The sequence below is a fragment of the Cyrtonyx montezumae genome, unplaced genomic scaffold (assembly GCF_038088225.1).
Source record: "Cyrtonyx montezumae isolate F1298 unplaced genomic scaffold, pur_monq_1.0 scaffold_1, whole genome shotgun sequence".
Taxonomy (NCBI): Eukaryota; Metazoa; Chordata; class Aves; order Galliformes; family Odontophoridae; genus Cyrtonyx; species Cyrtonyx montezumae.
The window spans coordinates 10,185,691-10,199,901 of record NW_027071825.1 but is presented as its reverse complement, the minus strand read 5'-3'; the positions used below and the strand labels follow the sequence as shown (position 1 = coordinate 10,199,901).

At 40.6% G+C, this 14,211-nt stretch overlaps 1 protein-coding gene across 1 annotated transcript in view; it reads right to left on the bottom strand.

The window, feature by feature from the left end:
* The window catches only part of ST6GALNAC3 (ST6 N-acetylgalactosaminide alpha-2,6-sialyltransferase 3), a 197,797-nt gene extending 189,615 nt beyond the window's left edge, over positions 1-8,182 (bottom strand). The window contains exon 1 of the mRNA XM_065740547.1: positions 7,895-8,182. Coding sequence (XP_065596619.1) covers positions 7,895-7,912 — 18 coding nt within the window. The 5' untranslated portion in view covers positions 7,913-8,182. The remainder of the gene's footprint in view (positions 1-7,894) is intronic.
* Positions 8,183-14,211: the final 6,029 nt, after the last annotated feature.

Here is a 14,211-nt window from a genome sequence, read left to right as displayed (position 1 = left end):
TAATCTCATTTATTAAACTGTTTACATTTACCATTGAAAACAATATCATAAGTACTTATGAAATACAGTACTACTTTCTAAGTAATTTGGCTATCTTTTTCATCCACAATAAAATGCAGAAGATAAGCAAGGCAGATATTTTGTGTTACCTGGAGTTTGGGCAGAACTACAGGTTAGGGGTGGTGGTATATATAGCCAAGGAGGCACTTGACCCATGGCTATCATTCAAAGGTAGCAAAGCTAAATTAGTATGCAGCCAAAACAGCTAAGCATAGCTGGAAGAGGTCACAGAGATGTCTACAAGCACAGGAAAATGGCCACTGTCACAACAATATGAGGTAGGGGACAGCTCCCTTTTTCCATTCTCAGCGCACTAAGATCGTGTTCTATTGCTCAAAGGTACCTGACCCAGGGAATGATAACAATGCATTTCTGCCACAGAACTTCTCTTATAGCTTTCCTACCCATTTACAAAAGGGAGACAACTGCAGACAACTAACACTACAGGAAGTTTCTGCTAGTAGCATTCTTAGATTTCCTGGCCCCACACAGTCATCCATCTCATGATTGCTGGCCCTCATCTGGTCCCATGAATCATGCATTTAGCTTTTGGATTTAGGTTCATTCTCATGGTTAAGGCAGGAGTCAGAAGCAAGGAGACCAAATCTCTAAAGTTAGTGTTGTTAACAGCAAGGGTGGTTAGCTGGGGGAAGTTACATGACATTTAATTTCTTCAGTTCTCCAGTTTCATCTGTAGTGACCTGGTAAAGCCACTAAGATACCTTAACTTGTGTGGAAAAACAAAAAAAGATATATATAATACATTTATACATACACACACACACTATATAATCGCTCAAATGGCAGTGAATGCAAAAATATGAATTGCAACTCACACAAAGGGCTGCAGAGACAGAGAGCCAGGCCTTGAGATTATAGAACAGAGCAGTTAGTGCTAGCTGAGAGCGCACACACTGCAGCACAAGAATGGCTCTGTGTTCCTAAAAATGTCATTTCTCACACCTTATTTGGAACATTCAATGTCTCTTTCCTATTCTCCATGTTGTTTCCCCATGTTACACAGTCCAGAGCTCCTTGGATCAATCCCACAGGAGTATGAGCTATTCTGTTTTTTAAAGTGTTAAAAAAAAATCATCCTTGTCTTTACATAAGAAACACTAATAGAATGCTCACTTGCGTTAACTATTCATTATCTGATTAGATTGTCACAACAAATGCAAATATAGGACCATTATCATGGGTCAGCTGACACAGTAACTTATAAATAACTACAGCAGTCAGGGCCAGAGGTTGAAATGCTTAGTAAAAATATTATGAATTTCAGGAGTCACATAAGTAGATTGTAGACATTTCAAGTGAGATTTAAGGCCTCAAATCATCTGACAAAACAGAACACACTGTGGTAAAAGCATTTTTTTTTTCCTGATATAGCCACATCCCACAGCAGAACACAACACAGTAATATATCAAAACCTTCTAGTACAGAGAAACTCAAAACAATAGATCCAGTTCCACTAATGAAAAAGGGACAAATCTTAGGAATTCAGAGTAGAGAAACCGTAGACAATATAATCATTTTCTTTTATGTTAAACAGTGAAATTATTCAGAATACACTGGGTGATGTTCTACTGACCTCAATAGGTTTGTAATATTAACATGATACTGAAGAGCTAAAAATGTTTATATTTCTACTTGTTAAATATGGTATCATCCCATCATACTCAAAAGGAAATTGTCAAAATTTAAGTTAACAATAGACTTGAAAGAAAATAAAATTCACGATAAGCAAAAGATACCTGCAGTATTCAATTTCTGGCCTTTCCAGAATTTAAACGCTAAGCATTACATAAAGATGTCTCTGTTACATGCTCTAGAGAGCACTCCCTTTGCCAAAAGCCTGGCAAACTTTTGTTAATAGTGAGGTTATACATATCTTAAGGAAAAAAAAATTACAAAGACATGGATGCCTAATCTAACACCAAACCAATATGTAAGCAATGTCTCACTAGAGGAAACAGGATCTATAAATAATTCATTCTATGTTTCCACTACACAAATTGCTATTCCCATGAAATAAACATGCTTCTCTGCTGACTTCCAACTGCTCCACACCTGGATTTTACCTGCCTATGATAGCATTCCGCTGCCTATTGGCAATTCATATCACTCCAAAATACATCTTTCATAAGAAGCTACACTTCATTTAATTACTATCAAGTGTGGTACTCCCTCATCAATTTTAAAGCATTACACATCCTACACAAGTATACAGAAACTACTCAATTGGATTGTCTTTACACAACTCAATCCATTATTCTTTTACAGCGCTGCTTACAAGATTTCACCTCCTAAGCTATCTCACTCCAGTCCCTACGTCACTTTTGTTCTTCTCACCAGTAAGGATGAAAAAGAATCTCTCATATGGTATTTAGTCCAATTTCAAATACAATCAGATCATCTGGATGACACGTTTTGTTGCTTAAAGAGGAACTACGAAATAAAAACTTCTGCCCTATTATTGCTTTATCACATAACTACTCAAATGCAAAACTGAGGCAGGTCTTAATCTTCTGCCAGTTTTGCAGTTTGTGTTTTCCTGTCTTTACTGAATTAAGACAGAGGAAGCCCAGTTTTAAACCAATTAAAGCACCTTTATGTATTTAGATCATAATAGTGATTTTCAAGGTTCCTTGCTATCACAGTGCATTTTCAGAAGAAAGTGCACATACTCCTAAGGACTTCAGAGTCCAGAGAGAGACATATATTCTAGGATCTAGTCTGATAACACATGACACATTAAAAAATAAAACACAATTTATCATAGATCCAAGATTATTTTCATGTTTAATTTAAAACACAATCCACCAGTGGTTCCATAGCATCCCTCCCAAAAATCTATACACTGGTACTGGTTTGCTTGGATGTTTGTTCTTGGGAACAGAACTCAACATTCCTGCTACTGAAGAAACCAAATGTCTGTTGCCTCCTGAGCTGCTACAGACTTAGGGATCTCAAATCACTCAGCAGCGACTAAATATCAGTCTTACGGAGACACATGTTGACTAATTTTTCCTGTAACACATGCACTGGAGAACATGTATCATCACCTAACTTATCTTCATCTGGCTGCTTCGTAGTGGTTCTGGGTACAAAATATATGCTCTCCAGGGTAGCCCTGGACAGGCAACTTTCTCTAGCTGTACTCACTCTTGCTTCTGGCCCTGTTTCTCAGTGATGACATCACCTGAGCAGGACCTCTGAAAGCTAGGAAACAACCACAGCAAAGGAAAAACCATTACAGCACATGATCCACGTTGCAGCAGCACAAAATTTGACAAAACAGAGCAATCCTGTATGATACAACAAGAGAGCACTTACATTGCATTGGTTTCTCCTCTTGAAAGAGGTTTTTCAATACAACTGTCTCACAGCAAACTATATGCATTTCACCGTTAACTACATTTGGAATTGAACATTTTCTGGACACTTGAAATGGGTACAACTCTTCTTGTATTTTCCACACATCACATTTTAACTCCCTTGAGCATTTTATAACCAAAAACAGAAAATAAATCTTGCAGAAGTCATAAAGTATATATATAAAAAAAAAAACAGCAGAAACTGGAAGCTCAGAGTAAATGATCTCTTGCATCTACATAATACTTTCCATCTCTGAAGATGATATATTCACAGGAATGATTCTCTGTCTTGATAGAAATACTATAGCTCACAAAACTGTTGATCATCAGGTTACAACAAACCACATAGAGAGCTCCCATTACAGAAAGTGCAGAAGATGCTAGGAAGTGACCCCTAGATGGGCATCCTATCACAAACAGAGAAGGCCACCTTTTTGTCTTTTCTTGGGATCTACCTCTCTCTTGACACATGAGAGGAAAGAGGACAAAGCATCAAATATGAGTGAAGTAGAGTTTCCAGTGTAGGAAAATGGACGGGTCCTGTACACAAACCTTGCTGTAGTGGGTTTAATTATTGAGGGGTATGTGAATTATCTTGGACCTCATTGAAGCAGGATGTATACATCACCTCAGTGGAAGATCTTGCATTATAAAAGTCCCTAGAAGTAACTGGATTTATGGTGAGACACATGATCTTTGACAGCATCCTGTCAAACACTGCTACAAGAATGAATGAAGGGTTTGTTCAAAACCCACATGTTGCATTTTACAAAATTGTTCTCTTTGTCTCATAATTAGATACAACAAATATTAATAAGCTATATATTTTAGTTAGCCACCTCCTTACCTGAAAAAGGACCAACTCACAAAAATTTTCAGTAGCAAAAGCATTGCTTTAGAGGTTATACAAACCCTAGAATGGTTTGGATTGGAAGGGATCTTCAAAGACTACCTAGTTCCACTTCCCTCCCACAGCAGACAGGGGCATCTTTCACTAGGACAAAGTCCAAAGCCCACATCCAACCTGGTCTTCAACACTTCTGAAGAAGGAGCACAGTACTATTCACAGTGTACAGTTTCAGTGAAGGTTTCAACTCATTTGTTATCTCTGCTGGTAGAGGGTCAAGCCTAGTTTACACGCAAATTAAATCATTTTTCATTTGCTGTACAGTAAACAAACAGCAAACAACAAAAATGAACTTCTTTCTAGATTTCACACCTAGCTTTCACTCTACTGGCCCATCATCTATGCAGTTTAAGTTGTACCACAACAACATAATTCATCTCTATCATTCCCTTCTAAACCTTCACTTAAAGAGAAAAGTTTGTGAATATAAGGAGGCATAATCAACTACAAAATGTAGTATTTATAAATTAAGTTCACCCATGTGCTTTAAAATATCACAGCCCAACCCCCAGCAGCGGACACCAACATTATACAGTGTCATCATCTGGAGGTGTTCAAGGACAGGATATATGAAAAGCTTTGAAGTACATTGATAATTATGAAATAATGTTTTGAATAGTCAGTGCCTGATGCAGTAGAAGACGGGGAGTCCAACATCTGCAGTGATAACAGTGACTTCATCAGTACTAATCACTCTGTTAATCTAGTAATCAGCAACGCGACGTGGAGCTGCCATAGTAACAAAAGATAAATCATTTTCTTCCAAGAAGTGCCTACACTTCACTCAGCTACTCTGCTATTGTTTTTAAAGACACGTTGGGGTAGGTTGTGTTAGAACTTGCCTCTTTCTCTGCATTTTCTCAACAGAAAAGAGAATGTCTCAGAAGAGGATTTCACTGTTTACAATGACGATATCCCACCAGAGCCTGGGATACAGTATCTAGAGCTGTGACCAGTGAAAAAACAGCAGCACACAGCATAGGAAAACTGCCTTCCCAAGAGCTATGCACAGTGGTTATATTTTGCAGTAGTCTTATTAAAAGGGGAGCTTTTGATATCTAAAGGTTATATGATTTTCTGAATGTTTTTAACCACTGTAAGTGAAACAACAGTTAATGCCCACTTTTTCTTTGTATTTTTACATGCACGTCCATCAAACATCATTTATGTTAAGCTTTCCTACATACAGAACTCCAGTGCCTAATGAGCCTCAATGTATTTGTGAGTAGAATAAGATAGAAAGGAAAAAAAAAATAAAGCAAAAGAGTTTAGGGAACTATAGCAAGGAGAGCCCCAAGGCAAGAGCCACAGAGGTACTTGAAACACAGCTGGCAGGGAGTACTTGCCCTGCCTTCCTGTACACTCTGCTACCACCCATCATAAAAATCTATGAATCTCTTTGAAAGCCTGTTCTATGGGTATAATTCCACACAGGTTACTGATCAAATAAACCAGAGTGTGTGGACAAACCTAAGAGAAAGAAGGGGGATGCAGCTAACAGGTTTGATGTTTCAGGAAGGCATTAGCTCCTTGTCACATCAACAGACACGCGTTATTCCAAATTCCCTTGCTGTCACAAAAACCTGTAGCCCCTTTAGGGCAATCACTACTTTCACTTCTGTCAGATCTAGACAGTACAGAAAACTCCTGACCATGTGCTTAAAGCGTTGATTTAAAACTTCATATATTGATAAGTTCCTTGATCTAGGAATTTAGATTACTCCTACGAGATGTCCATCTAGATAAGCCCATTTTGCCTCACAGCAAAGCTGATCTATCTGTTTCACTTTCTATCCTTGCACCTTCTTGTGTTAACAAGATTAAGAATGAGGCTGACAGAGGGCTGCCTGCCAAAGAGTACCATTGGAACTGCAATTAAACAGGGCTCCAGGGCTGGGCGGAAGGCACTTTTTGCATTGTAACACACACTCTAAGGCAGGCCCTGAAGATGTCATGTCTGTGGCAAGCAGGGAGACATTGTGTCACCAGGATGCCCAGAAAGGGCTGTGAGACACTGTAGCTTTTCCATAACAGGAGACGGTCATCAACTACTAAGGCCAAAGGGGGAATTTAGGGTGTGACCTTTCTACAGGGTCAAGAGCAGGAAAGAAATTTTGTCTTCCATAACACCTGCAGGTTGAGAGTGTCTTAAAAACAAACAAATGCTTGCCTTCATGAAGCCAGGCCCTGTTCACAGAGGTCAGCCTCTTGTCACAACCAAACATCACAACTGTTGCATGTGTACTGCCTGCTGAAGGGAGCTGGTTACCACCCATCCCCAGCAGAGCCTGCTGGTTCAGGGAGTTTCTGCACTTGAGGTAGACTTTGTCATAGTCATTAATAAAAGATGCCACAAGCTTCATGCTTGTGAATGAAGAAAAATAGAAACATCCACGTATCACACATTCACTACCTAGACAAAGAATTGGGAAGTGGGGGGGAGGGGAAAAGCAGTGCAGTGAAATAAGCAGCTGCTTTTAAAGCTGAATGCCAAGTAAAAAATGCTGAGGAAAGTTATAAGAGCTGAGTTTGATGAGACAGAAGAAACTTTATTACTTGGGGACTGTTTTGAAGCTCTGCAATTATCTGTTCTGCTGATATGCTGAAGGCAACTGCGATGCAGCGGTCCCAGAGTTCGGGGTAATCAATCCTCCATTAGAAGATCAGTCTGACAATAACAAAGCATTCACAGACAGATTTTATTTACCAGAAGGAACAGAGCACGATTGTATTCAAAACCCACAGCAAGGAGGAAGGCAGACAGCAAATGAATGGGAAAGAAATTGTTTCCAGCCCAGGGACTGCCTGCAAGTGACAATGCCGTCAGGGACAGACGTGTCTGCTCCCCGCTGGCCGCACTTCCTCCTCCTCCCCGTTCATTGAACGCCTGGTGCGGCAGCCCCTGCCCCACGGCACAGGGCTCTGCACACTGATCCGAGGAAAGCAGCTGGGGAAGGCATGTGACCACAAGGTAAGTTGGTGCTTGTTGGTGTGAAGGGGAAAAAGCTTGAACAGGATCAACAGCAAGCACGATTCATTACTAAATGTAGTCGTGCGGAGCATGTGGATCTCGGGTAAATTCAGCAGGGGAGCGTGTGCTTTACAGAGCAACTGGGGCAGCTGTGTACGCCTGCAGCCTTCGCTTTCAAAGCGGCAAACGCCGCTCAGGCAGAAAACCACTTCCCCCGTTTTGTCCTTAGTAGTGGGAGTCCGCTGCCAAATGCTACAGCTCCTGAAGGAATTCAGCCCCAACAAAGTCAGCTGAGACAAACCAGAGCCCCTCCTCACCCCCCCACGCTCGGCGCTCAGCTCCTTCCCGCTGGCCGGCGGCTCGCACGCTGACAATGCGGGGAGAGGAGAAGCATGGCAGAGGGAAGCAGAGCACAGCTGTGCGGTGCGGGATCTCCGTGCCTGCCTGCAGAGCACGACTAGTATTCCAAATAAATAAATAAACCAACGAAGATGCAATAGGAGCACACGGAATCCATGCCTCCGAGCAGCGAGGGGCTCTCTAACAATGCGTTCAAGCAACAGATAGAGATTTACCTTCAAAATGCAGGCCATGTTCTTTCTCTAGCCTTCCTACCACAGAGCAGCGGGGTTCTACTTTGTGAGCAGCAGTTCCAGTGTCATGCAAAAGGCCGGCGGAGCCGCACCGCTGCCAGAGCCCACATTCTTGTAGATGCAGACACGGGTACCACGCACGCAGGATCCGTTAGTCATATCTCTCTTCGTGCCCCGTTTGTTCCACCCATCGGCCTTACACTGGCTGGGGGCCAGCCCGGTTCCTCCCTCCCTCACGTGACCCCGCTCAATTCACAGCCCCGCTGGGTCTCCGCCAGCTCCGGGATGCTCGCGCAGCGCAGAGCGCGCGCGAATGGCAGTCCGCAGCCCGGCGGCTCGTCATAGCGCGCACAGCTGAGCCGCACGTTTCTAATTAACCCCTGTGCGGCTCTCCAGGGGCAGCGGCCGTCAGCTCGTCAGCGAAGTCCGAACTCTGCACGCTACTCGGGCTCTAAAAAGCCCTTACGCTGCTTGTTACAAGGAGGCATTGTTTTACACTGAGCCCCTTTTCCTGTGCAGATTTCCTTTTGTGAGCTAATCAGCAAGCGACGCAAATATCCCACCGGAGCCGCATGTGCCTTTTACTATGAAGGACAGGCATACATTGCAGAGAATGGAAAGCGTTGTGTGGTTCTGTTTCCTGAAAGCTCTTTGAACTTGCTCCGTTTTCCCCTTCGGTGGAGCAGGACTAGCTGCACGTTGGCTAACCGATTAGCACAGCCACCCAGAGAAGCTGTGGGCTCCCCATACCCAGAGGAGCTGAAGGCCAGGCTGGATGGAGCTTTGGGCACCCTGTTCCAGGGGGAAGCGTCCCTGCCCACAACACGTGGGTCCCTTCTAAACATAAAACCCAAAACACTTGTTGGTTCTGTGATCTTATTGTTAAATGCAAATTCTTTGTTTTCATACTGCACTTAATATTATAAAGGTCGCCCTTCACATTTGTTGCTTCTCCTGCAGCTTCCTTCTCTCCCTTTTATATTTCTAGCACTTCTCAATACCACGTTAGAACCGTTTTCTTTTTCGACACTGGACACCTTCCACATTCCTTGTGTGCCACATTATTTCACTCCTACTATTTTAATACACGCTCTTCCTTAAATTGCAATTACTGTCTCCATCCTCTCTACAGTGACTAAGGGTACCTGTTTCCACACAGCTAATACACTTTTACATTTTTTACATTTAACATTTTGAAACTTTTCTTGCTGCTTCCTGCCTTAGGAGCCCCTCCTGTCTGGGCACAATCCCTTAAGACAACAGATAGGTTGAAAATAAAGGAGTTAACTCTCCTCATTTACATGCAAAGGCAAATCATCCCCAAAAGCAGAACAGAAAGGGATGGGGAGGTGTTCTCCAGATCACACTCATTGTCTGCCTTCCTGTGTACTTCCAAAAGGAAGAAAATGCCACTTGGAATTTGGTCTTTGTACTGTCCCCCCAGATTGCCATCGGTTTGTTGAGGCCTTTTTTTGTTTGTTCTAACATACAGGTGCTGAAAACTCCTCACAGCCCCTCTCGTCAGTGGAATTCACCTCTGCTAAACTCCAACCAGCAGCCAAGGCTCCTGGGATGGAAACTTGCATACTCACAGAGACTGATGGCAAAACCTTACTGATGTTTGTATTTGGTTATATTAGACAATATGGTTACCTACACAACAAACCAGGGGAAGAAACTCACAAGGAAGGAACCTATGATCCTTATGGATTGCCTCTCTAAGAACTGATGAAAAACTTATCCTACAACAGAACTTCAAAAAAAAAAAGTCTTTTTAGTTAAGAAATAGTTGCCTATTTATCTCTCCAGCAGTCAAATATCTTCTCTTTTCCTGGATTGAAACCATTCTATGTGGTATGGTAAAATTTCTATCCAAGACAAATGGAAAATATTCCCTCTTCCCTTCTTTTCCAATACTATAAAGCACAGGAGGAATGAGTCTTTGAGAGAAACTGTCTTGAAAGGGTCAACAATTTCAGATACAGCCAAAGCATTAGGGAATTTCCAATGAATCACATTCCTTAAGGAAAGACAGCTGCAGTAGGTGCCTGTTTTAAGCATTTCTCTGAAGTGCTTTCAAGATCCAAAAATACTATAGCAGACAAAATGCCGTGACCTTTAACTTTCAGAATTCCTGTAAATAGAGCCTAAGACATTTACCTTGAAGGAAATCCACCTCATGAGCATTTCCATGGTTTCTATTTACCTATATTCTCCCAGAACTTAAACTTGGGGAAGAGAATACTGAAAATTATGCCTTTCAGACTGGACGTTCTCTCCTTTAAGGAGGGATATGAGATTCTACTTCATTTGTTTGTGGGGACAAGAACTAAGGATGTGACTCCAGCTGAGATAACAGAAAGCTGCAGTGAAAAGTCCAGCTTTAGGCTGAGCTAATTTCAATAAACCACACAAAGAAGTGCATCAACCAAGTGATAAAAGCAACCAAACACCATAAACACATCTTCTCCCACAAGCATCATGAAGCAGTTCACTCAAGCTTGATATACTCTTGAAGTCAGCTTTAGGTCAAACATAGAATGCTCAAATTTCAGCTGTGCCTATGATTTCCCTTCCAAAATGAATACAGTTGTTGCCCAATAAGGTTGGAAGCTGAAGAGAACAAGGCTTAGTACATCTCAAATTCTACTTCTGCTTTTCAGAAAATCCTTACAGCTTAAACACACCAGGGGTGAGTCAGAGAAAGAGCCCAATGGGAAGTACTGCCCCACACCCCACACATCTCAGTGCAATTCATCTAAACCACACTCAGCCACAAGCCAACCATAGTGCATTTAAAATAAAAGTTGAGTTTAAGAAAATAGTTACAGAATACTTCTGCATACTTTACCAGCAGAAGACCAGTAAAACACAATCCATCAGTGATTGCTTGGCACCATTACAAGTGTAGCTCAGTACTTTGCTGTGTCTCACTGTCACAGTAACAGTTTAACACAGGCACACAGCATTTTCAGACCCTACACGTACTTAAATTCCTCCCTGTTTTTTTTCCTAATGCACATGTACATATAACTCAGTCCCATGACTCCCAACTATCAAGTGAATAATCTACAAACAATATATATAAGGAATTTTATATGTATATATATAAAAATGAAAGATTGGCCAGACATAACAGTTTTAGAATGTTTTTTCCGTTTCCAAGATGAGGCATATCATGAATAAGGCAAAGGTTACATGAGATTATATTCTATAGATATAAATTGTATGAAAGCCATGTACTACATAAAAAACATATAACATTGTCAAGAAATAGCCACAAGGAAATGTATAGGCATCAAATGCACTGAAAATAATGCCTTTTATTTATTTCCTCTAATTAAAACAGAGGAGTGCTGTGGCCACCTACACCACCAGCTATTTTGACTGCGCAAGGACAAACAAATGCAAGACTTCTCATGATATCCAGAAGAAGAGAGTACATAAAACAATTCAGAAGGGCATTCCAAAGCAAAATGGCCTGTTTGAAAATGTACTGTCATTTAAAAGCAATGTTGCTGACTACAGAACACTGCTGGTTAATAGGCATATCTTACAAGTTCTGCAGCTAAGGACACATTTCCTTTTTCCACCATAAATGTTTTACATTCTCTGCTCCTACTATCAAAGCTTTACACTCCCACTATTTTTTATAATTCCAACGTCACAAAAATATTGAAGTTATTTCACACTTCGATACATCCATGTCAATTTGCCCTCTAACAAGATCTTATCCGAGAACACAGCTGTTCACATAAAAGCTTCTGGAAAGGGAACCAGAAACTGCTTCAATCACAGTAGTGAAGACCCCAAATTGGAACAAAGAATTTAAATCCAGCATTTCAGCTGAGGAGAATGCTGCCTCCTGAACTGCAAAAAAAAAAAAAAAAAAAGAGACTGTTCCCTGCTGTGCTCCCCCCAAAGACCCATTCAACTGCTGGTTTTATCTGCTGAGCTGGTGGCATCATTCAAACTGCCCCTCTTTCAGAAGCTGGTAGGGAGAAGAGAGATTAAACAAACAAAAAGAAAAAAGAAAGTCCCCATACTTGTCCCTATGCATTCCAGATGCTTTATCTCTTGTTTCATTGCACTTGAAAGCACAGTGGTAAAAACAGATTTATTTCATGCAGGAGTTAATTAATTTCTCTCTTCAAAAAAAAACTCTTTCTTTTGACCATTCTGAATCCTCATAAACTGAAATACTACCCTATTAAATTCACACTCCTCTTGAAGCACTGGGTTTAACTTGTAGTCTTGTTGCATTGAGTATTATACATTTGTATTATTTCAGCATGCTAAAAGCAGATCTGTAATATGATGACAGTCATCTTAGAAAATAAAAAAGTGTTTCACATGGTGTCTGGTTTAGATGTATTCTAGTAAGTTATGGCTCCAGTGTTCAGCTATAAAGCAAAATATGATCTATATAAAAGACAAATAAGCAACATTTTCTTGCTTAACAGAGATGTTAAGCAAGATATACAGAAAAGGTAAGAAACTCACATATTCCTATTTCTACATTTCATTCCGTTCTTGATTCTCAAGTTATAAAACCAACCAGACTATCATACTGAAATATAATTCCTTACATAAAAATTATCTCAATGAAAATTTACATCTTGTCTTTTTAAAAAACTTCCCTGGCCAAGCTCAAGGAACACAAGCAGTGAAAGCTGCTTACAGATCTTGGATCAGGAGCATCACTGCTCTGAATCCAAAGTCTGGCACTCCACACCCTCTTAAATTCACATTCCTCTTGAAACCGTTAGAAACACTGACCTCACATCACACTGTATCCTGAGGTCAGATTTTCTCCTCCCTGTAGGCCCAGCTGAACTATGACTCTTCAATCCTACTGTTCCCTGTAGGAGTCCATCTCAAACTATAAACACATTCGCACTGGAAAGGTTGCTACATGCATTGTAATATCTAATAGCTCTCATATCAGACTTTGATTTAAGTATCTTTTAAATAAATCTGTTAACAGAAAAAATGTTACAACTTTATAAAAGCTCATTTCTGAAGGTTGAGTTCCCCCTCATTTTTCTTGCCTTTTCTAGATCAAGGGATGGACTTACAAAATATGAGTGAATCAGCACTACATGAATATGCCATTTTCTACAGGATAACTGCTTCAACCATTGGTAAAACAGTTTTGCAGTAGATGAGAAATAGGTAATTAAGGAAAAACTGCATCAGTTCTGAAATGACCTAAACCACAAAAAGCATCTGAAAAGAGGTGGATTCAGTACTTGTCTCTCAAAAAAACCTCTGCAATACTTTCTGAAGTAACAGCTAGGCACTAGTATTCCTCCCACTCCTCCTCTGGGTTCCTAGTTTGAAGCCATGAATCTTAATCACAAATGCACTGGGTACTTGCAACTGCAATTAAAGGTATTGGGAGCTCTAGTTTGAGCATATTAGTTGCTACATAATGCTAATATTCTGAAAAAAAGCTCAGAACCCTATAACAAGGGCACCAACATAAATGGACACATTTTTTTCCTCTATGACTCAATTTCCTTCCCACAAGACAGCTATAATTTTTCGTGTGTGTGTCATGTGACACAGAACAGCATTACTGTCTGTTAGGAAATTAGGCATCCTGTCTTCAGGAAATGCTTTTACCATCATGAAGTAATATGCGGCAAAGGGCCACATTCAGTCAAGGAGGAATATTAAATAGCTGCTTTCCACTTGAGTGTGGGTAAACTCACCATGAGTCTGTTGAGAACACTACACTCAAAAACAGATTTTGATTTAAGACTACATATTATGCTTAGTTCATAATTTGAACAAGTCAAAACTGCAGAGGTGATCACCTTGGTAATCTAAAATTTTTAATGCCTAGATTTGTTATTGAATACTATAAAATCAAACAAAATCCACTTCCTGCTATTACAGTGACATTCAGTTGGAACAGTAATGTTTTATGTCTTACAGAAATGCATGACACCACACCTGAGGTGAAGAGTTCATACATAAGTACTCTTTTCTAGACCTAGAGCACGAGGCACAATCTTTATCTGATAACTGCAGCAAAAAGCAAGATGCTGTACTGTGACAAGCCCACAAGACTAACACAAACGCTAGGCCTACCAGCACTGACATTTACTAGGATGCAACTTCAGACTCAGTATGTTCATTCTTTGAGAAAGAATACATGGCATTTTATGCCAACTTTTATGTCAACCAATGACTGACATTGCAGTGTTTGAGTTCGTGAGTGAAGAAATGACAGATTTCTGTCTAATTAAGTTTCTGAAAACAGAAATGGCAATGTTCTTAGCCAGTAAGAT